The 27,744-nt window shown below is 42.9% G+C and overlaps 1 protein-coding gene and 1 long non-coding RNA gene across 3 annotated transcripts in view; one reads left to right on the top strand and one right to left on the bottom strand.

Annotated features, from left to right (window-relative positions):
• Positions 1 to 20,683, top strand: part of XPO7 (exportin 7) — a 40,550-nt gene extending 19,867 nt beyond the window's left edge. For both annotated transcript variants that reach the window (XM_059178813.1, XM_059178803.1), the window contains exons 14-28: positions 2,392 to 2,527; positions 3,035 to 3,108; positions 4,265 to 4,345; positions 5,430 to 5,493; positions 5,992 to 6,100; positions 7,043 to 7,149; positions 9,492 to 9,580; positions 10,322 to 10,429; positions 12,806 to 12,888; positions 13,101 to 13,315; positions 13,804 to 13,942; positions 15,717 to 15,877; positions 17,174 to 17,272; positions 17,950 to 18,077; positions 19,091 to 20,683. In XM_059178813.1, coding sequence (XP_059034796.1) covers positions 2,392 to 2,527; positions 3,035 to 3,108; positions 4,265 to 4,345; positions 5,430 to 5,493; positions 5,992 to 6,100; positions 7,043 to 7,149; positions 9,492 to 9,580; positions 10,322 to 10,429; positions 12,806 to 12,888; positions 13,101 to 13,315; positions 13,804 to 13,942; positions 15,717 to 15,877; positions 17,174 to 17,272; positions 17,950 to 18,077; positions 19,091 to 19,184 — 1,687 coding nt within the window. In that variant the 3' untranslated portion in view covers positions 19,185 to 20,683. The remainder of the gene's footprint in view (positions 1 to 2,391; positions 2,528 to 3,034; positions 3,109 to 4,264; positions 4,346 to 5,429; positions 5,494 to 5,991; positions 6,101 to 7,042; positions 7,150 to 9,491; positions 9,581 to 10,321; positions 10,430 to 12,805; positions 12,889 to 13,100; positions 13,316 to 13,803; positions 13,943 to 15,716; positions 15,878 to 17,173; positions 17,273 to 17,949; positions 18,078 to 19,090) is intronic.
• LOC131834317 (uncharacterized) lies at positions 1,138 to 25,545 on the bottom strand. The gene is made up of 3 exons (XR_009354820.1): positions 25,056 to 25,545; positions 2,046 to 2,212; positions 1,138 to 1,949 (listed from the first exon to the last, which is right to left on the bottom strand). It is a non-coding gene; the product is annotated as an uncharacterized LOC131834317 (long non-coding RNA).
• Positions 25,546 to 27,744: the final 2,199 nt, after the last annotated feature.

The following is a 27,744-nucleotide window of genomic DNA, read 5'->3' as shown; positions in this document are numbered from 1 at the left end:
TCACAAGTAGATGGAGAGGCAGGCAGAGAGAGAGTGAGGGAAGCAGGCTCCCTGCTGAGCAGAGAGCCCGATGCGGGACTCGATCCCAGGACCCTGAGATCATGACCTGAGCCGAAGGCAGCGGCTTAACCCACTGAGCCACCCAGGCGCCCATTACAGAGTTTCTACAGCCTTTGAAATCTCTTGACATACACTGTTCTACCCAGAAGTTTTCAAGTTATTTTGTGTCTATATAATTCTCATCCATCTTCCTAAAAACCTATAAATGAACATTTAATGATTTCTAAGGATTCACCTAACATAGAAATAAAAAGGCAGGATTTGGGGGTGCCTGGGTGTTCACTTGGTTGGGTATCATATGCCTTCAGCTCAGTCATAATCTTGGGGTTCTGGGATCAAGCCCTGGGTTGGGCTCCCTGCTCAGTAGGGAGTCGGCTTATCCCTTTCCCTCTGCCCTTCCCCCCAATTTGTGCTCTCTTTCTCTCAAATAAATAGAATCTTTAAAAGAATAAAAAGGCAGAATTTTTTAATACTCTGCCACAGAGGTTCTCTAACCTTTTCATCAGGACTATTCACCTTCTTAAAAAGGTATTTAAAAGTATTTTAAAAATTACTTTTTAAAAATGTATTGAGAATCTCAGAGTTTCTGTTTATAAAATATAGCTATTGATAGTTTTTGTATTAAAAAGTAAAACTGGGGCACCTGGCTGGATCATGCGACTCTTGATCTCAGGGTTGAGTTTGAGCCCCACGTTGGGTGGAGAGATGATTTAAATCTTTTTGTAAAAAAAAAAAAATGAAAAGTAAAACGGAGAAAATGTAAATTTATTCCCTTAAAAATAATCTCCATTACATGTCAGCATAAGTAATGTTTTTTAAAATATTTTTCAAGGGGCGCCTGGGTGGCTCAGTGGGTTAAAGCCTCTGCCTTCAGCTCAAGTCATGATCCCAGGGTTCTGGGATCGAGCCCCGCATCAGGCTCTCTGCTCTGCGGGGAGCCTGCTTCCTCCTCTCTCTCTCTCTGCCTGCCTTTCTGCCTACTTGTGATTTCTCTCTCTCTGTCAAATAAATAAAATCTTTAAAAAAAAAAATTTTTTTTTTTTTTTTTTTTTTTTTCAAAAAAATTAATGAGGAAAGTGGCTTTGTTTTAATGTCCGGCTCAGAAGTCAGCTGGATTCTCTTATCTGTATCTGCATCCAGTCTGTCATGGTGTCACACGGCCAGTAGCCCCTGGACAGCACGCTGCATCCTCCTGTCAGAATGCAGGTAGAAGGATAGATGGTGTTTCAGAATTGTGTGCGAACAGACTGCAGCCCTGAGGAACTGCCACCCTGAAGGGTTCTGAACTGTCCAATGCTCTCCTTAGAGATAAACACATTTTAACATGATGGTTTAGAATAGATTGGTTCCTAGACATTTCAGTCCATAATTCTTATTCTGAAAAAATCCCCATTTTTCTCTTATCAGATGATGCCCATCTGCCCTTAGGTGCCTTAATCCTGACAAAATCTCCATGGCATGTCACAGATGGCATTTTTTGAAGAGTTCAGCAAAGATTTGATAAGGATAAAAGCTAATAAGCTATCTGATTCGTCAGCCTGGTGTGATACTGCATGTGTGTCATAATATAAGTTGAGTTTAGAGAGTGTCTTGTATACTGGTTCTCATACTGAGTGTTATAGCATCATGCCTGAGTCTTATTCACTCATTATATGTCAAGAATAGTTTACCTGTTCTCACATCATCAGAATGATAAGTGACTTAACTTGTAGTAACATTCTTATTCATGCAGTATTCACACACTTGCATTCCAGTATTCTTTCTTTTTGGGGGAAAGGTGTGGGAGGGGGTAAAGGGATGAAGTCACGGGTAGCATATCTGCTCTTGGTCTCTGGAACTTTTACCGGCCTGTGGACATTGCCCTTCATGTGCCCATTCCCTTCATGGCTCTGTGGGAAAAAAAGATTGAGAACCACGAGCTTAGTCCAATCTCCGTCATTTTACAGATGAGGAACTGGGACTCAGAAATAAATTGCTTTACTTACGGTCTCACAAAGTTTCAAGGAAGGTCATAACCCCAGTGCCAGTGTTTTGTTTTGTTTTCCCACTATGTTTAAGCCAACTATTAGTTCCACCTCAGTCTTTAGTCTTGGTGGACTGGAACTTTTAAACAGCCAATAGGTCGCTCATATTCATTCTTCTGCTGTGGTTCCTGTGGGGCAGAAATGGGGAATTCTGTTCTCTCAGCAGAGCACTGAGCCTGCAGAGAATGCCTTTCAGATAGGATGGGTAAGGAGAGGAGACACAGAGGCCTATTTGAGGATAGGTTGGATTTTCTAGAGTGATCAGGATATCCTGCTGTTGAGAGAATCATTGCTCTTCTTCCTCTAGGGTGCTCCAGCTGATGAACCTAACAGATTCTCGCCTGGCTCAAGCGGGTAATGAGAAGCTAGAATTGGCCATGCTGAGCTTTTTTGAACAGTTTCGTAAGATCTACATTGGGGACCAGGTGCAAAAATCCTCTAAGGTAACAGGCGCTCAGTTGGCTCCACTTGGTTCTCACTTATGCTTGCAGAATTGCTGAGAAACATGTGATAGCAGTTCAGACACAGATTATAGTGTCAGGATGGTCCAGATATCTCTTCTTAATCTGTAGAATTTTGAGAGGTTCATCCAAGAATTGGGTCCATTTCTCTAGTGTTCCAAGTGCTTAACAGATGGCTGGTCAAAACATCTGGTGGTCTCAGTGTTGGCATTTCTCAGTCTCTGTACATGAATTGATGTTCAGAACAGCAGAAGGTTTTGACAGTATTTGTCATCTTGGGGTAAAGGGTACTGGTAAGATAGCTCAGCATCTCTCTAGTATCAAGTAATACTTAGAAACTAGTTTACCCCTTCAACAGAGACTTCCTCTACACTTTTGTCCATTTTCTTCCCACATCTTACCCCTGAATAAGGACAAAAACAATGTTGGAATGTGACTTTTCTAATCCATATTTTCTGATTACTTTCTCTTCCCTTAACACAACACCAGCTGTACCGCCGACTCTCAGAAGTTCTGTGCTTGAATGATGAGACCATGGTCCTGAGCGTCTTCATAGGAAAAATGTAAGTGTTTGGCTTGCCATCAGCAAGAGTCCCTTGCAATCCTGTTGCAACTGTAAAATGTGATCTTGGCATTATGCTGCCAGTGCCTTGGTATTCTAGCATTGATCGTTTGCGTCAGAAAATTGTGCATTTGAGTGTGTGACAAGCTGTGCTTAGAGATATGGCCCGGCCCCAGAGCATTCCAGGCTTGTACAGGCAAGGATTTAATTTTGTTCATGTGGAATCTCATCTCTAGCTTCTGGAATCACCGGTGAAACCCTTTCATGGCATTAGCAAAATGGACCTCCCTCCCGCCCATGATTGGTGCTCAGCCTCTCACCCAATCACCCAAGGATGCCCAGAGTGGGCATTCACTTTCTGGTGCTGATTTCCACTAGATGCCCCCCTCCCAAGGAGGAGAGCCTCACTTTTAAAACAGGCTTTTCCTATCACTAAGCATCACACCCTTTGAGAGCCCTGAATCTGCAAAATGGAGTGCTATTTGAATTGTCTTCAAAGTTGGAACTCCTAATTGGCCCTTTTGTGTTTGTTTTGTTTTCGTTTTTGTTTTTTTAAGTTATGCCCCTTTGTTCACATTTTCCCCTTTTTAGGAGCTCAGTATCTCAAAGCACACACTAGGAGCCAAATATTTTACCCAGGGCTGTGTGCAAAGTGACATTTTGCCCCCTTCCAGCCATTCCAATCCTAAACACTCATATCCATGAGCTGGTTAATAATTTAAGATGCACAAAACAAAGGGGGTCTAAAGGACTCTGCCAGCCAAGAACCCGGAAGCAAGGGCTACTAGAATTCTGCAGCTGACAGTGGATGGTGCAGGTGCAGAATTGCATACGTCTGCATGTTATCACTGCCGCAGAAATCTCTTACCCTTGCTGCAGAAATCAGCCCTGGAGTGCCCCAGAATTCCAAGGGCCTGGGTATGGGCCAGTGTAGCTTTGGAACCAAGTAGTGAAGATTATCTGAAGGATAATTTTTCTAGTCAACCAAATGTAAGTACGGAGATTTTATACCCATTTTTTGTGGTTGTGATGTCTGTGAATTGGTGATGCAGATGTGTGGTGACTCTTGATGGATGATTTTCTTCTTCTCCCAGCCCTCAAGGAAACCAGGCAAATCAAAAGTATCTCCTGCTTTTTTTCTTCTTTTTGTCCTCCAGCATCACCAACCTGAAGTACTGGGGCCGCTGTGAACCGATCACTTCTAAGACACTACAGCTTCTCAATGACCTCTCCATTGGATATCCTTTTTCCAAGCTGGCTTCTCTGCACAGCAGGAACTGTGGCTTGCCACATTCTTAGAAATCATGGCCTCCTGCTCTTTCCACTTTCATTTAGTTTTTATGTGTGCTCAGGTATCCTGCATTCTCCTGGGAGCCAAAGGCAGCACCCATACAGAATCGAGGGATAATTCCAGATGCCAAATGTGAGCCACCCCATGACAGTTTCTACAGATTTCTCCCTGGTTATCTCTAAGATCCAGCAGATCAGTATACACTCCGTAGCCAATATTTTTGCATCCTCCCAGATGCAGAGTCCATCTTGATTATTTGTCAGCCTTTTGGTAGAAGCCACCTGATTACAAGCTCTGCAGTAAAAGTAGTGGCTGCACTCCTTCTTGACTTGGACTAAGTCTGCCATAAAGTTTGAATTGCTGAGACAGACTTCCACCAGCAGGGGTCTGCAAGAGACTAAACCCTATAAAAATGAGTTACTTTGGGGTGCCTGGGTGGCTCAGTGCCTTCGGCTCAGGTCATGATCTCAGGGTCCTGGGATCGAGCCCTGCATTGGGCTCTCTACTCAGTGAGGAGCCTGCTTCCCTCTCTCTCTCTCTCTCTCTCTCTGCCTGCCTCTCTGCTTAAAAAAAAAAAGAAAGAAAAAAATGAGTTACTCTTTTCTCAGTCATCCCAAAGATTGTACATAGCTAGTACCATTCTAAAATGCAGAGGACAAAACTTTATTCACCACACACAGTGGGTGCCTGAGGCAGGGATTTGGGGCTTAATTCCCTGTTAGAAGCACTAGTGAGAGAAGCTACCCTAGAATATTCATGATTCTTGGGGGAAACTGCTGGGTTTTATCTCTTTTCTTACAGATGGGAGTTTGGAATGGGTATTCTGTCATTGATCAGTTAAATACCACTTAGAAGAGAACACATCTTTTTTGGCAGGTGTCATATTCAAGTGTTTAAGGAAAATAAGAAAATCTGGGTATGGAAGTCAAAGGCAGGAAAGAAACTGCTTACTTTATCCTAGAAAGCTGCATTCTGCATTAGAGATGCCTTATTTGCACACACTTTCCTTGACCTTCTCTCTTTGTCTTCACGTACAGCAGTGTAAGGAAACTGGTGAAGCTTAGTGCGGTACAGTTCATGCTGAACAATCACACGGTGAGTGCTTCGCTCCTCCCAGCTCTCCTCTCCTGCCAGCCACACGTGCTTCCTCCACAGCCATACACAGGAGATGTTCTCAGTTGAGGCCCACAGTGCCTCCCCAGCCAGAGACTGCTCCCTGACTCCCTTCACACCGCCAGATCACACTCCACGGACATCTGAGTGGCTCCCTGAGAGAGGGGTGATCGGGGTTACGATGACACTGCCTACAACTATTCATGCAAAGATAAATTAGTTGTAGACAACAACTCATACTCTTAAGAATGACAAGATAGTGAAGTGTGTAAACCTGGCGATTCATAGACCTGTACCCCTGGGGATAAAAATACATTATATGTTTATAAAAAATTAAAAAGATAAAATTTAAAAAAAAAAAAAAAGAATGACAAGATAGCCATATAGCCATTAGCTTGAAAAGGCTCAGTAACTCTGAAATTCCTGGCTTGCCTGTGCCCATGCTTTACCTTTTTAACTTGTCTTCTTTTCTTTGAATAGAGCGAGCACTTTTCGTTTCTGGGCATTAACAATCAGTCCAATCTGACAGACATGCGGTGTCGGACTACGTTCTACACAGCACTTGGGCGCCTCCTCATGGTGGATTTAGGTACTGCAGTAAACCCTAGAGGCTCGGCAGCAGTCTGGCGCGGTGTCAATTCTTACTTGAGCACAGAAAACTAGATGTGGGGGAGGTCTTTCCTGTTGTTTCAACAGTAACAGAACTCTCTGAAATAAGTCTGGTTTCACCAAGAACACATCATGCTATCATGGTCCCTGTAACTGGAAGAGAAGAACAGTATGTGCCAGAAGTTTCCTCTGATGTGCAGTGGGTTTAAAACCTATTCATATTTCTTCTCTGAAAGTTAGGAGAATTTAGAGTCCTAAATGCACCTTGTTGGCCAGGTAAACCCTCCACCCCAAATGAAGGCACAATCCACCTAAGACCATCAACAGAATCTTCCTTTCACTAGCACTTGTGAACCCACAGGGCTGAAGAAACTTGCTAGCTCTGCTGTGATACTAGCAGTTTTGGGTCAACTAATGACTGAGACTTAGTGCTGCCATCCTCATTTTGAGCTATTTAAGTTTCATCCTACCACATAACATTACAAAACCTTCTTGCTTTATGGAAGATGGGTGAAAAGAGAAGCATGAAGAGAGCCTCCACAAGCACCCGATTCAAGTATGAGTCTCATCAGGTTCTCATACACCAGACTCAGTCCTTTCTTAGCTGACTGTTAGCTCTCACTTAAGGAGAAGTAGATAAAAATGTAGTATCTTATACACATCTAAATCTCTGGGTTTGTGGCTTGGTGTCGAAAAACAGTGTGGACGTCCATGCAATGGATGATTTCTGCCTTCTACTAGATTAAAAATGATCTATTTACATTTCATTTTGAAATTACTAATAATACCCATGGGGTTATGGTAAAGGGGCCTACTTGAGTTATCCTTGGGTCTGTTCGCCTGTCATACTATCTTATCTTCCTTGCATACACAGCTTTGTATTTTTTATACTGGAGTCACAGACTAGTTGTTTCCCTGGCAGGAGAGGATGAAGATCAGTACGAGCAGTTCATGCTCCCACTCACGGGAGCATTTGAGGCTGTGGCCCAGATGTTTAGCACTAACAGTTTCAACGAGCAAGAGGCAAAGGTGAGTCCTTCACCCACTGGTTGACCAGCTTCTGCTTTCCGGCAACCCCTGACAGAGACTGGATTAGCTAGCACTGAAGAAAATAATGTTCATCCATACATTTTCCACGGATTTCACTTTGTATATAATCTCTTGGACTCCTGGGGTTTTGAGATGGAAGAACCAGTAGATGAAAATCTAAAGTCTTTTATTTTTATGCTAAAATTTGTAAATGTGTTCTCTAAGCCGCACTTAGGATTTTTTGGTCTACATTTTCAAATGTAATAACGTGGTTATTTCTAACGTAAAGTTATTTTATGTTTTCCTATTACCTTTTTAATCTCTGTTGTATCTTCCGTATTGTGTTCCCCTTTCATTTTTAATACTGCTTATTAGTGCTTTCTTTTGTTCTAGATCAGTCCTGCCAGAGATGTATTTATTAGTCTTTGCAAAAATAATAGTTGGGTTTTTTGGGGTTTTTTTTTGTTTGTTTGTTTGTTTGTTTTTTTGCTTTGTTTAACCTCTTGTATCTGTATTTTCTATTTCATTTTTTTCTTGGGGTTTCTCCTTTGTTGTTCTTTTCAGCCTTCCTTTCCTAATGTAAGTGTTTAAAACTGTAACTGTCTCTCTAGGCCTCTAGGTATATCATTCCACATTTTGGATGTTGGTTTTTTTTAATTGTTAAAAAAAACATGTAACGTAAAATTTACTAGCTTAACCATTTTTAGTTATACGGTTGAATAGTATTAAGTATGTTAATGTTGTTATGCTCTAAGCCTCCGGTTTTTATATGTAACATTTTCATTATCATTCAGTTCTTTGTATTATTTAATTTCCATTCAGATCTCTTCTTAAATGAGAGGAGTCATTTAGAAGGCTTTGTGAATTTCCATGTATGTGGAATTTTAAAGTTATCTTTAGTTATTGATTTTGGCTTTCAGAATGATTATTTCTTGATTTTGTTCTCCCCATCTTCACACACACCTGTTCTTATCTATGTAGGTCTCTGCACCAAAACCAGAAGACACTAGGCTATTAGTATTTGTAGGACTTTTCTCGCAGTGTTCATAATGACACTGAGGCTGAATTACAGTCACCTAATAGCCAGGACTATGGTCCCAAAAATGCCAGGCTATACCTAATATTCTAAAATTCTGTTTTCATCTTTAGAAAGGCTCTCAGTTTTCTGTCTCCAAATCATCAGGGAAGTCAGAGAGCAACACTACTTTGTCCAGCTCTCTCTCCTCTTTATACCAGTGTCTTGAGATAGGCGCCATTCAAAGCTGTTAGTGTGGAGCGCAGCGGTAACTTGAGCTTGAGTACCAGCGGGTTCCAGGGATAACTGAGGGGGATCAGTGAATAGCCACCCTTTCCCTCATCACTTTAGTTCCATACAAAGCAAGTAAAATTTATGAAAAGAACTATTTTGACCATGAGCTATAAGCATGATCCATGTCTTTGTTACACTTCATGCAATAAGTCTCTAGAGTGACCATGTCTTAGATTTGAAAATAGTTTATGTATTAGTTTAGGAATAGAACTTCGCTTAAAACAGGCTGTTATGTTAGCAGAAGTGCAGTCATTTTTGACCAATGAATCAGGGCATCCATATGTGCCATGTCCTTGAGCCTAGTGATGACTTAGTTTTTCAAGGCAGTTTAATTGCTGTTCAGGGCCCATAAGACAAGTAAAAGTTCTACTGAGAAAAAGCATTGGATTTGGAGTCTTGATGGTATGAATCTTAACCCTGGCCCTCTTGCCACCTAGCCTCGTAATGCTGGGCATGATATCTGACCTCTTAGGCTGCAGTCTCTTCTGTAACAGTGTCCTTTACAGCTCCAGGGTTGACAGTCTTATTTCCAGGCACCCCAGCCAGAGGGGCGGGTAACCTGTAGGCTTCTTTGTCGTCCTCCCAGCAGGGTCTGCAGTTGATTTCCTGTGGCACTAGGGCCTTTGTAATTAGTTGTGGGACCAACCTTTAGGATATATATTCCTTCTCCCCCTTCTTGTGTAAACGTTTTGGCCATTTCTTCTTTTTTTCTAACTCTTCTTGAATCGAGCTTTTTTGCTTTTCCATTTTTTACATAATGAATGATCACATTAGTGTCTTAAAACTTTATCAACCTGTTTTTGCTGTGATGGACCAGGAATCACTGCTTTTTTTGTACATAACAAGCTTCCAAAACTAATTTTCCAAGTGAAAAAGATTGCATCGTAGTGTGGAAGAGATCAGTTCAGAATATCTGGGAAGGAGTATTTGTTGAGTGGTGGAAGAATTTGATTACACATTGGTGAAATCCCCACCAAGTGGTTATAGGTTTGGTTTTTCTTCTATTTTAATACATTTTTGCCTTCTACTACAGCGAACTCTGGTTGGCCTCGTAAGAGACCTGAGAGGGATAGCTTTCGCCTTCAATGCCAAGACCAGCTTCATGATGCTGTTTGAGTGGATGTATCCTAATACAGACCAGGAAGGCCTGCCACTGAAAGCCCTAACTGGAGTGCGGATGGGCGGTGGAGTCATCAGGAAAGGGAGAGGGAGGGGGAGGATGAAGGAGGCAACGAAGGCAAAGGGTTTCCCCAAAGACCTGCCCTGTGTCTTGTTAGCTGCTATTTCACAGTGGCTTAATGGCAGAGGGCTGCCTGCTTGAGTCAGACAGACAGGTAAACGAATGAGGTTGTTTCCCACGTTCTGTTCTGGGTCCCAGGTATAAATGCCTGTGGAACTGCTGCACATGAAGTTTGCTACAGTCAGGAGAAAGAGACATTTCAATCTGCCAAAAAAAGATAGCTTTCCTAGGAATGAGAAAGTCTGACCTTGAATTCTTAACCTTGAACAAATCCTTTCAAAGCTGAGTGCCTCTGTTTCTCCAATAGTTATATAACAGAAATAGCTTATTTCCTATCATGTCACAGAAGGGAAAAGAAGATAAATTAACAATGTGAGACACATTATGCTCTTTGGGACCAAGTCATTATGTAAATGGCAGTGCATTATTAAATGCTTGTTACAATTTCAGGAGCATACAGTCACTGTAGCACCTTTGGGTGAAAAAGACTACAAGATTAGCAAGCAGGAGACAGGCAGGTGGAGACTTTCATTGGACAGTTTGTGCTTAACCAGCGCAGAGAGATTACTCTCAGTTCGATACCTTTCTGGATTTAGAATTCTTCCTTAGCTTTTCACTTACAGATACCCATCCTACATGCCAATTCTCCAGCGGGCAATTGAGTTATGGTACCATGATCCAGCCTGTACCACTCCTGTTCTCAAGCTGATGGCTGAATTAGTTCATAACAGGTAAGCTGGATGGAGATTTTCAAAAAATACAACTGCCCTTTGATCTGAGAAGATTCTGGAACAATCTCGTGTTTGGGCAGACTGTAGAAGATAGTAAGATTCACTGCTTTCAGAATTTGTTTCAGAATTTGTTTTTGTTTGTTTGGAAGAAGGCTGTTCCAGCCGCACAAAGTCATAGCTGCTTCAGGAAGTAAGTCACTTTGGAAAGAGTCTTAAGATAACCCATTTTTACGAGAGGTGAATCTGGCAACCTATACTCCAATTTCCCCGCCCATATATAAAAGTTGACATTTAGTAATTTCAAAAAAGACAATTGAGAGTGAGGCCAGACGTATATGAATAATCCATTTTTAAGAAAGGTGTCTGTTTGGCAAAGTGCAGCTGGATGGGTAATGATTTACTTAAGAAGAAAGTAAGGCAGACTTCCAAAATACCAAATCTTAAATTTGCCCAAGAATTTAGGGATGGAAGAAGAGAAAAATCCACCCCCTTGACTTCACTAGAATTGCGGGACCGTGTATCTGCCCCTCATGGCACTCCTGAGAGGAAAAAAAAAAAAAAATTTTTTTTTTAAGATTTTATTTATTTGTTTGACAGACAGAAATCACAGGTAGGCAGAGAGGCAGGCAGAGAGAGGAGGAAGCAGGCTCCCCGTGGAGCAGAGAGCCCAATGTGGGGCTCGATGTGGGGCTTGATCCCAGGACCCTGGGATCATGACCTGATCTGAAGGCAGAGGCTTTAACTCACTGAGCCACCCAGGCGCCCCGAGAGAATTTTTTTTTTTTTTTTTTTTTTTAATTTGATAGAGATCACAAGTAGGCAGAGAGAGGAAGGGAAGCAGGTTCCCTGTTGAGCAGAGAGCCTGATGCGGGGCTTGATCCTAGTAACCCTGAGATCATGACCTGAGCTGAAGGCAGAGGCTTTAACCCACTGAGCCACCCAGGCACCCTGAGAGGATTAATTTTTAAAACTACTTCAGTGAGGGAGTAGGTAATACTCAAAGAGCCTAGAGCCTCTACTCTCTGCCAGCCACTTTCCTAGCTGTTGTGCCAGACAAAACCCCCTCCCCTCTTAGATGTTACGTTCTGGGAGAACTATTTGTTCTGGGAGAACTATTTTTACTATTTGTAAAACAAGCATGGAAAATCATTTCAAATAGTGATAAGTGCTGTGAAGAAAAAAGTTAATAAAATAGAGGAATTGAAGGTGAGGAGAGTCAGAGAAGCAACCTGTCAGAGAAGGTGATATTTAAGCTGGGATCTGAACGACAAAAGAGACTCTGATAGCCCTGCAAAAATAAGGAGAAAGAGCATTCTAAACTGTGAAAATAACTACAAAAGACCACCGTCCATTCTAGCGGAGCCTACAGCTGAAAACAGCTACAAAAGCCCTTAGACGGGATGAGCTCCCTGGGACTGGAGACAGGAAAATGCACTGGTTGGAGCACAGTGGATGTGGGAGGCCATAGGAGGGGAGGAGTCAAAGGCAGGTGGAAGCCCAGCCCTGTGGTGACTTAGTACAGCAGCAGTGGAAGGCACACACGTTCTTGTGCCAGCGGGAAGCTGCCAAAGAGTCTGAGGCACGGGATCACAGGGATCTTGTTGACAGTACTGAAAGATACCCCTCTATCACGTGAGGAAGGAAACTCTAGAGGGGCAGTAGTGGAAGCAGAAGAACATAGAGGAATTGGATAGATTCGGGGCATGTTATGTAGTGCTAGACCTTGATGGATCCAACGTGGGGAGGAAAGGAAAGAAGGGTCAAGGAGGATTCCTGAGTTTGAGGCTTTAACCAACTACAGTCAGTAAAAGTCCCAACTAGCAGCTCATTAAAAGGTGGCACAAAGCAAAGAGGGGCTCTGGTTCAGTGGACAGTCAGGAACCCAGAGCCCAAGTTGTTTAAAACACTTGTCTCACCCATTTTCTCTAGTAGCAGCACCAGTCCCTTCACCTCTTTCCTTTTTATCAAGGGGTAACAGTGCTTGTACCCTCCCTTGGTTGCCACTGAAGCTATAAAGGTAAAGGCAGGTTAATGTCTAAAGGGCTGATTGAGTACTTCTAAGAAATGACTGTTGCAGAAGCCATATTTTAACCAAAGTGGAGAATTTTAAGAGAGTAGTTTCATCTTCTGCCTCACTTCCATTTCTTCTAAATGTTTTCAGTTTGAGAAGCAGAACTTGAGTCTAGCATGTCAGTCTTCAAGATAGAAGCTCTGTCACTAACTAATACCTTTGACTTGGTTATTCTGCATTAGGATAGGTAATCTGCACATCTTAGTGCAAAAAGAATCACCCAGGGTACTCAGATGAGAGCCTGAGTACTACAGTTTTCCAGCAGCATACCTCTGACTTTCTCTGCCTCTGCGTTCTCTGCTCAGATCCCAGCGACTACAATTTGATGTCTCTTCCCCCAATGGCATCTTACTCTTCAGAGAAACCAGCAAGATGATAACAATGTATGGTACGTGCTTTAGAGGAGGATAACCCCGGGAGGGAATTCCAGCTCAGTCACCACACTGTATGCAGTGTAGGCAAGCCCTGGCACCAGCCAGGATGATATTATAAGGCCAGCTGGCACTGAGGGCCTACCAGTAGGAGGGTTGAGCTGATGACCTAAACTATCAGTAATAATGTGGTTTTATACATGTATATGTCACATGTCTGTCTACTCAGGCAATCGCATCCTGACACTAGGAGAGGTCCCAAAGGATCAGGTCTATGCACTGAAGCTCAAGGGCATCTCCATCTGCTTCTCCATGCTGAAGGCAGCCCTTAGTGGGAGCTATGTCAATTTTGGAGTCTTCCGTCTCTATGGAGATGATGCCCTGGACAACGCCCTCCAGACCTTCATCAAGCTGCTCCTCTCCATTCCCCACAGTGACCTCTTGGTAAGCACTAAGCTTTGCTGACAAGATCTGAGCCCCTCATCGTATTCAGGTGTTTTTGTTTTGGGGTTTGGCTTTTTGGTTGTTTTGCCTGACACTGTGGTTGAATGTTTCTCTGGAGAACTATAAACTAACTCGAACTAGCTCTTTTGTCTTCCCATCTGAAGGGAACTGAGCTGTTTTATTTAAGATCTTGCTCCCTTTTGGGGTGCCCAGATGGCAGAGTCAGTTGAGCATCCAACCCTTGTTTTCAGCTCAGGCCCTGATCTCAGGGTCATGAGATCAAGCCCCATAGCAGGCTCTGCGCTCACCAGGGAGTCTGCTTGAGATTCTGTCTCCCACTCTTATTTTCATTTCTTAGAAGTACTAAATCCCTCTCGTGCTTTCTCTCTCAAATAAATAAATCTTAAAAAAAAAGAAAAAGAAAGTCTTGCTCCCTGCATATTGAGGTGCACAGTGCCTAAGCAGATTTTTGTCCTCTTCTCCTACAGGACTATCCCAAGCTCAGCCAGTCTTACTATTCACTACTGGAAGTCCTGACCCAGGACCACATGAACTTTATTGCAAGCCTGGAACCTCACGTCATCATGTATATTCTCTCTTCCATTTCTGAAGGACTTACTGCACTTGGTGAGCACCTGGATTGGTTGCTTTTTACCTCTTAACAGAAAGAGAAGATTTTGCTCTTGTATCCAAAAGTATATGTTTGTATGACTCATGGATATATTCTCATCCAGAAATACTGACCCTATCCTGAGGACCAAGCACTGTGCTGGGCACTAAGGATACAGTAATTATTAATAACCACAGCCCTTGTCCTTTAGGAACTTTTTATTTCGTAGATTAAACAGGTCGATAAGTGCCTGTTTACTGCACTTATCTACTTCTGCACCACAGTGGGGCTGAGGAGGGAGTGCTGTGAGAGCTGTGAGGAAGAACACCTACGTTCCTGGTTTTTAGCAAGTGGGGTAAAACAAGGCTAGCCAAAAGCACTGATGAAAAACCATGGGCCAGAAAGCTGCACAGGCATTAGCAGGTTAGTGGGGAGGCTTCCTAGCAGGAGGAACAGCAAGTACTAGCACCTGCAGGCAAGAGAGAGTCCGGAAGGCCAGATAACTGATACACCGGTACAGAGGACCCACTGGTACAGGGGAGCCCAAGGGAGGTGGGCGGAACAAATCCGAAGACCAGGCAGGGGCCTTATACTGTGGAGGGAGGCTGTGGAAGGCACTCCCACAGGCAGCTGCATGGGTTTTTCCTCCTCCACCTGGCTCCTGCCAACCCTTTTGTCCTAGGCTACCTTCGACCAGTCTCAGTAGGTATGCACGTATTCAGAGAACAAAATACATGTTTTTATATTAAGCTGAGCAAAACAAATAGGAAGATTAAGTCAACTGTAAAAAATCACAATATATTGCAAGTGCACACAGAATGACTTTTGGATTAACTGCTGTGGTGAGTTACACCTCCGTGCCCCTGCTTTGACTGGCATTGACGTCCAGCACGGTGCAGACCCATACCTGGGACAGTACAGCCAAGGGCTCCAACCCTGCTCTGTTTTATAGCTTCTTGAAAATTGAGGGACCTCTGTGTAAACAGAAACAGAAGGGTTGACTCTTTTAAGGGCTCATCCCTTTGTCCTCTGGCTTGTGCCTCATTTGTGCCTCACCTCGTCAGAGCTCTGTCTGCAAGCTGTGCTGCGGTGTCCCCTTTGTAAAATGTGTAGATGAGTCTGCAGCTCCCCCACCCCCGCCAGGCCCGCCATGCTCCCTGCAGAATGCTTCATAGATAAAGGATAGGGTACCTCTAACAAACTCGAAATTTCAGGAGGCTGTATGAAGCTGGCTTTAATGGCCTCCCCCAGTAACTCGGACTTTTGGATTCTTATCACACCTTGTCCAGTTTTGAGCAGTGTGATCTGGAGGCAAGTCATATAACCTCTCTAAACTTTGGTTTATTTGTTAAAATGGAACAACTACCTCCCAGAGTTCTCAAGAGGATAAATTAGAGATAAGATCTATAAAATCCTTAGCATAGTATCTGGCACAATAGAAGTACTTGCTGTATGTAAATCATTCACTATTTTTTATGAAGCAGAAGATAGACATCTCCACCACATTGAGTCAGTAATGTCAATATTATTAATGCATGTTGTCTATTACCACATGCTCACTTTCAAACTTAGAATTGGACCTTGTTATATGATGAGGGTGAGAAGTTAACAGAAAGCACCCAAGCACAGGCCTTGTCTGAGCTGGGGACAGTTCCCTGACTGCCGGGGTACTTCTACCTCTTCTACCTGTGCCTCTACTGGAGCTCAGCTAACTGCAGTCCCTTAGCTGCCCACATCACCATCAGCAGCTCCATACCCCTGCTGAATTCACCTCTGCGCTATTTATTCCAGACACCATGGTATGCACAGGCTGCTGCTCTTGTCTAGACCACATCGTGACATACCTCTTTAAGCAACTGTCACGGAGCACCAAAAAGAGGACGACACCCTTGAACCAGGAGAGTGACCGCTTTCTGCATATCATGCAGCAGCATCCAGAGATGATCCAGCAGGTAAGAAACGTGAGCATCAGGCGGCCGTGTGGGGGTCCTGCAGTGCAAGAACCTCTCTGAGAGAGGAAAGGGCAAGCAAAACGGGGAGTCCTATCTCACCAGCCTCATGCTGCCGAAAAATTGCAATGCCGAAAAATTATTCATGCCTTAAAATTGCAGTGGATTTTGAGTTTGCTGTAATCATCAGATGTTTTAAAGATCTGGAAAAAAACAAGTTCTGAATTGCTTTTCCAAGTGTCACACCAACCCTTGAGCCTTGGACATGACCTCCTTCTACAACAATGGCCAGGCTCACCCGTTGCTGTAAATGGAACGTGAGTTAGCAGTTTCCAGTTGTAAAGCTTGTACTCCCATTTGCAGAATGGGAACAAGAATACAGGATAAAAGGAAATAACTGACCACACAGAGATCAAACCATATATTTGCCATAGCTTTATTTGTGTGAGGCATCTTTCTAGAATTAAGATTTGCAAAAATATACTAGATAAAAATAGATAAGGAAATGGGATCATCATATTCCCAGAATATTACAAAGCTGTCTCCTCTGAGACAAGTACCTGGGAGCTGTAGTGTAAAGGGATTTTGCCTACTCTGATCACTGTTTAACCCATCCCATTCTCCACAAAAATCAGGGTGAACATGGAAGATCCGTTTTTTTTTTTTTTAAAGATTTTATTTATTTATTCGACAGAGAGAGAGATCACAAGTAGGCAGAGAGAGAGAGGAGGAAGCAGGCTCCCTGCTGAGCAGAGAGCCCGATGTGGGACTCGATCCCAGGACCCTGAGATCATGACCTGAGCCAAAGGCAGCGGCTTAACCCACTGAGCCACCCAGGCGCCCCGGAAGATCCGTGTTTTTTTTTTTTTTTTTTTTTTTTTTTTAGAATTTATTTATTTATTTGACAGAGAGAGATCACAAGTAGGCAGAGAGGCAGTCAGAGAGAGAGAGAGGAGGAAGCAGGCTCCCCGCCGAGCAGAGAGCCCGGTGCGGGACTCGATCCCAGGACCCTGGGATCATGACCTGAGCCGAAGGCAGTGGCTTAACCCACTGAGCCACCCAGGCGCCCCGGAAGATCCGTTTTTAAAGGAATTGTCAAACCATTTAAAGAACAGGACAGGAAATACCTTAGAAAATTTAAGTTGTAATAGGTTATTAAAATAAAACTTCATAAACTATTTGCCTGGTTTACCCTAGACAGAAGAGGCCTTCAACCCAATGAACTCTTCTGTTTAGAATCTATAAGTCTGTCTCCTGTAGCTACACACTAGATCACTGCCTCAGATTCTGCATTTCCAGATGCTGTCCACGGTGCTGAACATCATCATCTTTGAAGACTGTAGGAACCAGTGGTCAATGTCACGGCCCCTACTTGGCTTGATACTACTTAATGAAAAGGTAAGAGAGCCAGCTCCGTGGTGCCCAGAGCCAGAAGCATGGGTAAACACATGTTTGGCTATCATTTTCCAGGGCACTGTGAGAAACATTATAGGTATAAACGCCCCACGATGGTGAAACAGAGGAGAAAACAGCCCATTTTCTGAGCATGTACTGTTCATGCCTTGAATGGCACATAATCACTGAACTGTTAGAAGTCAGCATGTGTAGCAATTCAGACAAAGGATGAGGAAGTGTTACCAGGAGAGAGTATACCTGGAGAGCAGACCACCAATGACCTAAATTCTAGTTCCTGCTCCACCACAAACATAAGGAAGTCTAGAGATTCCTGTAGAAGAACCTGGATCAGTGGCACCTGGCTGACTCAGCTGATAGAGCATGTGACTCTTGATCTCAGGGTTGTGGATTCAAGCCGCACTTTGGGTGTAAAATTACTAAAAATCCTTTAAAAGAAAAAAAAATAGACCCTGGATCAGATGACCCTTAGAGTGTTTACAAATTTAAAACTCTGATTTTTAAGTAAGATGAACATACATGGTTTTGGAAGTAGTTACAACCAAGGTACCCCATTTGGGTAGGTAATTCCATGTCTTGGAGAACATCCCTTCAGTCCTGCAGATGAGGGAGGTCTAATCCCTGTCTCCTCTCCTTACCCTTTCTCACTCTTTGCCCCATAGTATTTTTCTGACCTAAGGAATAGTATCGTGAACAGCCAACCACCAGAGAAGCAGCAGGCTATGCATCTGTGTTTTGAAAACCTGATGGAAGGGATCGAGCGAAATCTTCTTACGAAAAACAGAGACAGGTGAGTGTAGAGGCCCTTCCGAGAAGTCCTAAGCAATTTCTCAAGTCATCGAACAGGGGAGACTCCTTGAGACTCATCTAGAGACCATCTCAAAGCAGTGCTGTCAGTAGAAAAGCAGGCCGTGTACTTACCTTTGAACCTTTTAGTAGCCACATTAAAAAGGGTAAAAAAAAAATGGACAAAATTCATTTTAATATACTGTATTTAACATATGCAGATAATATGTAATCCATATTTTAAAATTGAGAATTTTAACATTCTTTTTATTGTACTAAGTCTGCAAGTTCCTGTGTATTGTATACTTAACAAGGCATCTCAAGTCAGATGCTAAATATTCATTTGAAACACTTGATTTGTATTAAGAATTCATAAAATGTACAGTTGACAAAGTAGATTCCCATATTCAGGTATACCAGACATACTTAGAAGTTGTCTGGTTGTCAACTGAATATCAGGCTTTTTTGAATCAATGTTTAAGTCTTATTTAATTTTAATTAATTAGAAAAATGGCATTTTAATTTAAAATTAATTAAGGTACATCAGGGAACTGAATTTGAACTTACAGCTAATATGCATCAGTTCCTTGGTTGCACTGAGCACATTTCAAGGGCTCAGTGACCCTGTGGGTCGAGTGGCTACCATATTAGACAGCACAGCACTATACCACAGGTCTCCGGCGTAAAGCATTAAGTCAGCCTCATTCTCTTCGTGCCCTCAATTTGGAAGGGTTACTTCCCACCTCTGTCAGATGCCTTTTGTTTTGCCATGAGCCCATGGTGGCCCTCAAAGCCCCAGATTTGACCAGATCTCAAGGTCTGCCACAGGGTCATCACGTTGAAAGGGTTGGAGAACTAGTCCAGCTTTCCTTAAGGTCTGAAGACTGAGGTTAACTGACCTTAGAAACAGATTCATACATTCTGCCTCTCAGTAGCTGCTTCTCTGCCAGAAATGTTTTAGGCCAAGACCTTTCCCCTCCACACTCCTCCCCCAACCTACATACATCCCCTCTGCAGGTTCACCCAGAACCTGTCGGCATTCCGTCGAGAAGTCAACGACTCGATGAAGAATTCCACTTATGGCGTGAATAGCAATGATATGATGAGCTGACACCTTCTTGGACTCTACCTGTACAGAGCAGCGCCCCTTTGGTCTGGCCCAGAGGGGCAAAACAATTACAAGGGAGAGGGCCTGGCTGACCCTGGCTCCCTCCTCCAGGGGTGTGGGGAAAATGGCAAAGTCACCTGGCTACTTCCCAGGGAATAGGGGTGTGAATGCACTCACTAGGGGGCAGGGCACTGCTGGTTCCTGGGGGGTTGGGTGGGAAGGGTGGTGGGAGGAGATAGAGACACAAATGTGTGAGACTCCAGCCCCTCCTCCTGGGGCCACCCCAGGGGGTGGGGGGGGATCCCCCAGTGTCCTGCCACAACCTGCCTTGTATAAACATGTACATTTTTTCATAACATTTTGAACAAGGTTTATATTGACTCAAGTTTAAAAACAAAAAGTGTGACTGAAAAATTTTTACAGAGTCTAGTGCACCAATGCTGTGAGGGGCTGTGTATGCGAGTGAGGAAAAAATGTGTATTCTGGTGGCCTGAAGCTTTACTGGACGAGGATGTGTGAACGTGCAGAGATATATTTAGTGACACAGTGTAGAGAGGCAAAAAAAAAAAAAAAGTAAAAATTCCAAATGTATATTTTTTCTTATTGCCCTTTCCTTGCCCCCCAAATTATCACTTCCTGTTACTGTATTACCCTTGTTATTAGGAACTCTAAGCCATGTGGAGCACCATCCTTCCCCTTCAACCATAGATGCTGCCCTAGGTCCCATGGCCTCTTGCAGTGACAGCTAAAAGTGTTTGGTGTTCTTAGCTTCATCCTTTCTCCCACTTTGCTTATTCTCATCCTCAGACAGATGCCTCTTGCTTTTACAAGTCGGATGTAACTCTGTGATTTAGGGTTCTCAGTCTCTGTAAAGGTAGAGACCAGAGAGAAGGAATTGAGCCCTTTGCTCTCCTGGTGAGCGATTTGGAGGAGTCCACCAGAGGCCTAGCTGCGTGGCCGATAACTTTGAGTCTTCCCCAGCCCTTGAGGCAGTGTGTGTGGATGTGTGCGTGTGGATATTTATATACATACCCTGCACTCGTGAATGTATGAACTGGAGGGAGTTCCTGCAGTGGAGGGGTTCTTAATAACAAGGTCTGCCTAGCATGAAGTATTTAACAATCTCCCACCTCCTTAAAAATATACATTTTTATAAAATGAAAACCATAATAAATGTTTTGAATATTAAAAAAAAATTAACCTACAGAAGAAAATTAATGGAGAAAGCTATTTGCCTTGTACTTTTTCCACAATTGCTGCTGCTAGTTGTACGCATCTCTAGTTCAGCTCTTGCCCATGGGACACTCATCAATTAGGTTTTATCTTTATTTCTCTCCTCTGCCCCCCCAAAACAAGCCTGTTAATTTTTTTTTCCTTCTCCTCTGGCGACTGTGTGGTGAATCCTTTCTTGCGTGATCAGGTTGCGGATAGACTTGTAAGGGTGTTTGCTGCATACAGTGTAAGCATTGTGACCGCCAATAAACTTCAATGGTTTCTACTGACCTGGCTTCAGCGATCAAGTCTAGTGTGTCTGTAGGGACATGTCTCACTCTAAACACACAGAGATGTTTGAAACATGCATTTGTAAGAGCCAGTGGATGACAGGTGCCTCTCACCCTTGCAAATTAGCTTCTCATTCAATTAAGTCTGACTTCATTTCTTTTAAAAATACGATTGTTCTAATTGAGACAGATAGAGGTATAATGCTACTGTCCACAGCTATAAAGGTGAAGCCACGCTACCTCTTCTAGGTAATAACATGGCAGCCAGCAGAGAAGTAATAATTGCAGAAAGCCCAGTTTTGTGTTAATTTTTTTTTTTTTTAAGATTTATTTGTTTAAGAGAGTGCACAGGCGAGCAGAGGGAGGCGCAGAAGGACAGGGAGAGAAGCAGTAGAGAGTAAACATAGGGCTCGATCCCAGGACCGAGAGATAATGAAATGAGCCAGAGTCAAGTCTGATGCTCAACTGACTGAGTCACCCAGGGACCCCTTTGTTAATTTTCTGACCTCCGCTCCTCTTATGTGGGCTTGGCCTCATTCACTAGACCCTGACAAGTTCAAGGATAAGTTTTTTCCATATACTACTTTGCAGGCCTCATGGGCCAGAATTATCAAATGAAGAAAACTAGTTAATGAAGACTATTTCTCATCCCCATACTGTGTAGTATCTAGTTAGAAGAGAACTTAATTGCCAGGAACATTGTAACTGTACCTTGATGTGGATTTATATCCAATGAATCACAGGCTCTAGAGTGCTACTTAAAAAAAAAAAAAAAAAAAAAAAAAAAAGATTTATTCACCTTAGAGTGTGTGTGCAAGTAGAGGGAGGGGCAGAGGGAGAGAACCTTCCAGCTGACTCCCTGTTTGCACGCACATGAGATCACAACCTGAGCCAAAACCAAGAATCAATACTCAACTGACTGAGCTACCAAGGAGCCCTTAGGTGCCAGTCTTGCTCACCTTATCTAGATATCCTACTACCTTTGTTCACTGTTTCATTGTGGGGACTGTCTTGGTCCTAAGTTATTTTGAAGGCAAAAATTTGTCTTCTCATGGCCAGAAGGCATATAGAATTGAGTCATCTTGGCTAAAACGGCCTCTGAGCCTAAGAAAAATACAAAGTGTCAGTCTTCATTAATATGCAAAGCACTCCGGTCACATGCCCCAGTGACCTGAAATTGTAATTCTGTAGTAAATAAGATTTAAAAAAAAAAACTTTCTCACAGGTACTTGAAGAACCCCCCTGTCCCCCAACTAAAGTGAGATGCTGCTTGATCAGCAAAACCCCAGACCACTCCTTTCCCTTCCACAAAAGCAATTTCAGAGGCAACAAATTCACCATAGATGGTGGCCTCCTTGGAGCAGCCGTGTGTGCAGTCCCGTCATGACAAACCACAATAGTTAAAATCTATCATAACTACATCAGACTTTTTAAACAATGTAGCTGTTCTTTTTTTTTGACAGAAGAGGGGGCACCCAAAAAACAGCCAAGTAGGAAAACATTTTCTGGTCAATTTATCAGCAATTTAACATGATCCATCCTTTAAAAAGCTAGTTATCTTTAAACATTCGTTTCCCCCAAGAAGTCATGTGGAGGTTTTATTCAGTTAAAACAAGAGTCAATTAGTTTCTAGGCTGTCCTGGGTACTGTGCTAATCAAATCAAGTTGTCTTTAGACAGTGTTCCCTGACACAGACTGTCTTATGTAGACAAGACACCTAAAGTCTTTGTGGCAGATTACTAAGTTGTATTATGCATGTACAGGGTTCTTTTGGGGGTTGGGTTTTGGGTTTTGGTTTTTGTTTTGGTTCTGGCTTTTTGTTCTTGTTGACTGCCCAAATAAGGGTTCATCCCCACTAAAGTATAAATCAGACAGAGGAACAAAAATTTGGTCCTGAGTCAATTTTTTACATTTTTAGATTTAAGACATAATGACTTTCACCCAGTTGTTAATTTTCTAATGACTAGTCACAACCTACTAAGAAATAAGAGTTTTATATTCTTCAAACATGAACTTATTCTTAAGAATTTGTGGGGATTTTTTCCTTCCAAGTAGAAAAATGTTCTAGCGCCTTATGAAATTTCAACCACTTGCAGACACAGACCACTTTCCAAAAATACTCATGGTCATGAGGTAACAGGAATTGAGTGTAGAGAGCCAAAGTACCTCTCTGTATCCTGTTTGCCACCAGCCAACACTTCCCTCACCCACGATTTTTAGCTAGATCTACAAACACACCTAAGTTGTTTCTAATGCTGCCAAAGTGCCAGAGCAAAAAAAGGAAAGCAAAGATGATTACAGGGAACCTGCAAAAGCCATATATCTGACAGAAAGGCCTTGAAAAATGTAAATGGTTATAACTTTTAAAGTCCTACTTTAGATATTTCAAAAAATAAACTTGAAAGAATAAAAATGTACATACCAACCATAGTCAGTACAACTGCCAAGTAAGTGCTAGGTGATATCTTAGAATTCTTGCCTCTCTAACTTGTCTCCAGGGTCCATTACATCTGTCTTGCGTTTTTTAGATACACTGGCATTCACTGGTCAGCCACTTTGGTGTATTTCAGAACAGTGGGTCAACTAAATAAATTAGCTGCCAGACAGTGGGACATCAGATGAGCAAAATGGAGGATGGAATCAAACTTAGAACATTATCCTCCTTCCCCAGAAAACCCTTATGGCTCTCAGGGCAGCCTCCTGACTGCTGTTGTCTGTTCATTCAGCAAATACTTAGAATCTACTTCAGGACAAATACTTTTTTGATGGTCAGCAACAGAGAAGGAAACTCAAAAGCACTCTTTGGCATAAGATCCCTCAACAGTAGAAACTGACTCCAAAACACAGTGAACAGTACCTGGTAACATATTTACAGAAGCACCGTACACAATTATATTTTTAACTGTTTGATAATGATGAAGACAGACTATTATAGATTTACACATACAGCATCACCCAATGAGCCAAACCACCCTATTACCAGTTACAAGAGTGACAAGAGGGCAATTTCCTTACCTCTGCTACTGGGTAATGGATTAAGTCCATGCATGTCTGGATTCAAGGTTTGGAGGACAACCAAACTCAGGGGGGAAAACTAATTGTCCTTATGTGATATTCATAGGGGCCACTATACAGAGTCTGATATAGGAAAGGGTGGGCGAATTTAAGAGCAATATTCTCGAAGTCAGAAAATCCAAGCTTTCACCTCTTAAAGACCGATTATACTGTGCTATGAAAGTTAAGCAAACTCTAGAAGCTGAACTAATTCAACTGGAAAATCAATGAGAATGCTTTTGACGAATATAGCAGACCATTATCGTTTCTATTTATCAGGAAGCCCATGCCCCACCCTTTTAACACCAGGCAGTCTGAGACAGGTGCCACAAACCAAATCAAGTTACCAGCTTTGCCAACCAGGCTACAAACGCTGCAACAGAGCCCTACCGTGCAACTAGACAAACTGCCACTACCATCTCTGCCTCCACATCCTACTTCGTGCCTTTTCCCGTCTGCACAACCGTCACCTCAGGCTGAATTTCCATGCCCTCTGCCCACCTACCCTTTCCATGACCCGAAGTAGAACCCCATTCGCTCCCTATTGTCCCTGTCCCAAGTCTTCTAGCCTGCTCAGGTTTATTTGAAATATTCCTAATCCTCACTCTCCCCGCCTCAGCAACCAAAATGTGCTCCTCGCGTGCGGGGACCAGCTGGTAAGGAAACCGTGGGGCTTAAGAGGTTGGACTAATCTGGGTGAAGCCCCAGCAGACAGGGCCCCCGGCTGCCTGGTGTGAGGGAGCTAAACTCAATTGTTTGCACAAGCCCCTACTGAAAGGAAAAGAGCAGAAGTTGCTGACAACACCTCCCTGACCTCGCAACGGAAAAGGTGAAGCGTTCCCGCCCACACGCATTTCTGCCCCAACAAACCGCCGCACCCCGGAAGGGGATCCGCGCGTTCCTTCCATCCCCGTTGCGTCTGCGCACAAAGGCTCTCTCGCCCGGCGCGTCGCCTCGGTGCCGTCGTTCGTCCCGCCTCCGCCGCCCTGCGCAAGCGCAGTCGTGTCCTAACGGCGTTCTCTAGCCCTTGGCTTCCGGGAGGGAGGGATTTTTTTTTTTTTTTAAATTATTTAATTAATTTATTTGACAGACAGAGATCACAAGTAGGCAGAGAGAGAGGAGGAAGCAGGCTCCCTCCCCACGGAGCAGAGAGCCTGATGTGGGGCTCGATCCCAGGACCCTGGGATCACGACCCCAGCCGAAGGCAGAGGCTTTAACCCACCGAGCCACCCAGGCGCCCCGGGAGGGATCGTTCTTGAAGAGGTCCCTGGATTCCCACCCAGCTGTGTGCCTGGTGGGGGATCGAACTCACGCGTACCGTGGCCTCAGCCAGTATCCGCGGTCGTAATCACAGGCACTGTTCAAGGACTTGGCCCTTGGCTGGGAAGGACTCAGTGGAGTGGGCAAACGGGCTGAAAAGAAGATCGTTGGCGACTCCGTGTACTCTTGGAATGCGGAAGGAGGGTCTCGCCCCGTCCTCCACGTCTAGCCCTTCGGAAGAAGGCAGGGAGGAACACTCAGGTAGTGCCAAAAGGCGAAGCACGAAACCTTGGACCTTTCTAGAAGCTGCAAAAATAGCACGGCCGGAGGGAAAAGTGTAGCTCTGTACGCGTCAGGTTGAGGGGTGGGGCACAAGAGTTTGGGGTTTGATCCTGAAAGCCTCAAGTTTCGGAGGCTACATCGCAGAGCAGACTAGTGACCAGTCTCGGTTGAACCTGCCAGCTAGTGGGTAATAAGGATTTGAATCAAGACAAGGACTGTTGGCTGAGAGTTGAGAAACATTGGGGAGTTAGGGGGCGGAGCTTGGAATCAACAGACTTTGTTGCATGTGAAGAGGAAAGGCTGGAGGATTCTGATAGGATTCCCAGGTTCTAGAATGGGGCAGCGGCTGAGTCAAGGCAGAGGAAGCATGAAACAGTATGGGGATGAGTGCAGAGTCCTCGGTGAGCTTAAATGGAACTCTGATCCAAGGAGACTTCCCTGCTCTTGGACAAAACATCAGAAAACAAGGGGGAACACTTTCCATTTTATAGAACAGACATCTCGCTGAGAGCAAAACCAGACAAAGACATTAAACGAAAAAAAAAAAAAAGCCTTTAGACTAATATACCTCATAAACGCAAAACATCTTAAAATACAAACAAATTAAATCCAGGGATATATGAAAAGGGTAATACATCATGATCAAGGAATACAAGGGATAAATGTAATTAGCAGAATAAACAAAATCAAAGAGACGGGGCACCTGGGTGGCTCAGTGGGTTAAAGCCTCTGCTTTCGACTCAGCTCATGATCCCCGGGTCCTGGGATCGAGCCCCACATTGGGCGCTCTGCTCAGCAGGGAGCCTGCTTCCTCCTCTCTCTCTGTATGCCTCTCTGCCTAGTTGTGATCTCTGTCTGTCAAATAAATAAATAAATCTTTTTTAAAAAAAGAGAAAATGCTGATCATCTCAGTAGATAAAGAAAAAGCACATGACAAGATTCAATACACCTGAAAATTCTCAGCAAATTAGGAATAGAAGGAAACATTCTTTACCTATTAAAAGGCATCTACAAAAAGCCTGCCACCAACAGAATTTAATGGTAAAGACTGAATATTACCCCTAAAGTCAAGAACAAAGAAAGGGTACCTCCTTTACCTCAATTTAACATTATACTTGAGGTCCTAATCAGAGCACATAGGCAATTAATTAATGGTGCACCCATCAAAAAGAAAGAAGTGAAACTGTTCAAAGATGTCTCAATTTCAGAAAGCTACTAGAACTAATAAGTTGAATTTACCAAATCACAAAATACAAGGTCAGTATAAAAAAAAAACACCTATTTCTATATGCTAAAAATGAGCTATTCGAAGATGAAATTTCAAAATATATAATACTTGTTCTAGCATCCAAAAAACATGAAATATGTAGGAATAAATTTAACATGATATGTATCAAATGTGCACACTAAAATCTATAAAACATTGCAGAGCACAATCTTTAAATCTAAACAAACAAATATCATAACATGTTCATGGTTTAGAGGACTCAAAATTGTGATGTCATTTCTCCCTAAATTGAACGATGCATTCAACAACATCCCAGTAAAAATCCCAGAAAGTTTTTTTTGTCAAAACTGGCAAGCGGATTCTAAAATTTATTTGAAAATGCAAAAAATCCAGGATAGCGTTTTTGAAATAGAAGAGCAGAGTTGGAGAGCTCACCTATCTGATTTCAAGATATACCATAATGCTACAGGAATCCATACTGTAGTGTTGGCACTAGGTCAGACAGGTCTATGGGACAGAAAAAAAGTCCAGAAATAGACTAACATGTACATGCTTAACTGAGTCTCAACAAGAGAGCCAAGGCATTTCAATAGAGAAAGGGTAGTCTTTTCCAAAAATGGCGTTGGAAGAACTGAGGATCCACCTGAGAGAAAAAAGAAATGAACCTCAACACTTACCTAAACTTTAAGTGGATCACAGATGTAAAAGTTCAAACTATAAGACTTCTAGGAGACAACTTAGGAGAAAACTTTCACGGCCTTGGGTTAAACAAGGATTTCTTCAAATACCAAACCCATGCACCATAAAAGGAAAAAAGTTTATTGGACTGCATCAAATTTTAAAATGCTCTTCAAAAGATGCCATTTTAAAAAATGAAAAGATAAGCCATGGGCAGGATTAAAAGATCTGTAATGCATATACATAACACAACATAGGTACTCAAAGTGTATAAAGAATCCCTACAATTCAGAAAGAATAATCGAAAATAACCCAATTTTTAAATGGACCAAGTATTTAAAAAGGTATTTTGCAAAAGAGGATACACAAATGACTAATAAACTTCAAAAGATGCTCAACATCACTTGTTGTTAAATAAAAATAAACACGGGATGTCACACCATATGGTGTGACATCTCTTGATATATATATATATATATATATATATATATATTATATATGTATGTGTGTGTAAACACACACTCACATCCACAGCATGGCCAAAATTAAGAAGACTTAT

This window comes from Mustela lutreola, chromosome 1 (assembly GCF_030435805.1).
Source record: "Mustela lutreola isolate mMusLut2 chromosome 1, mMusLut2.pri, whole genome shotgun sequence".
NCBI classification, from domain to species: Eukaryota; Metazoa; Chordata; class Mammalia; order Carnivora; family Mustelidae; genus Mustela; species Mustela lutreola.
This window is presented reverse-complemented; position numbering and strand designations above follow the sequence as displayed.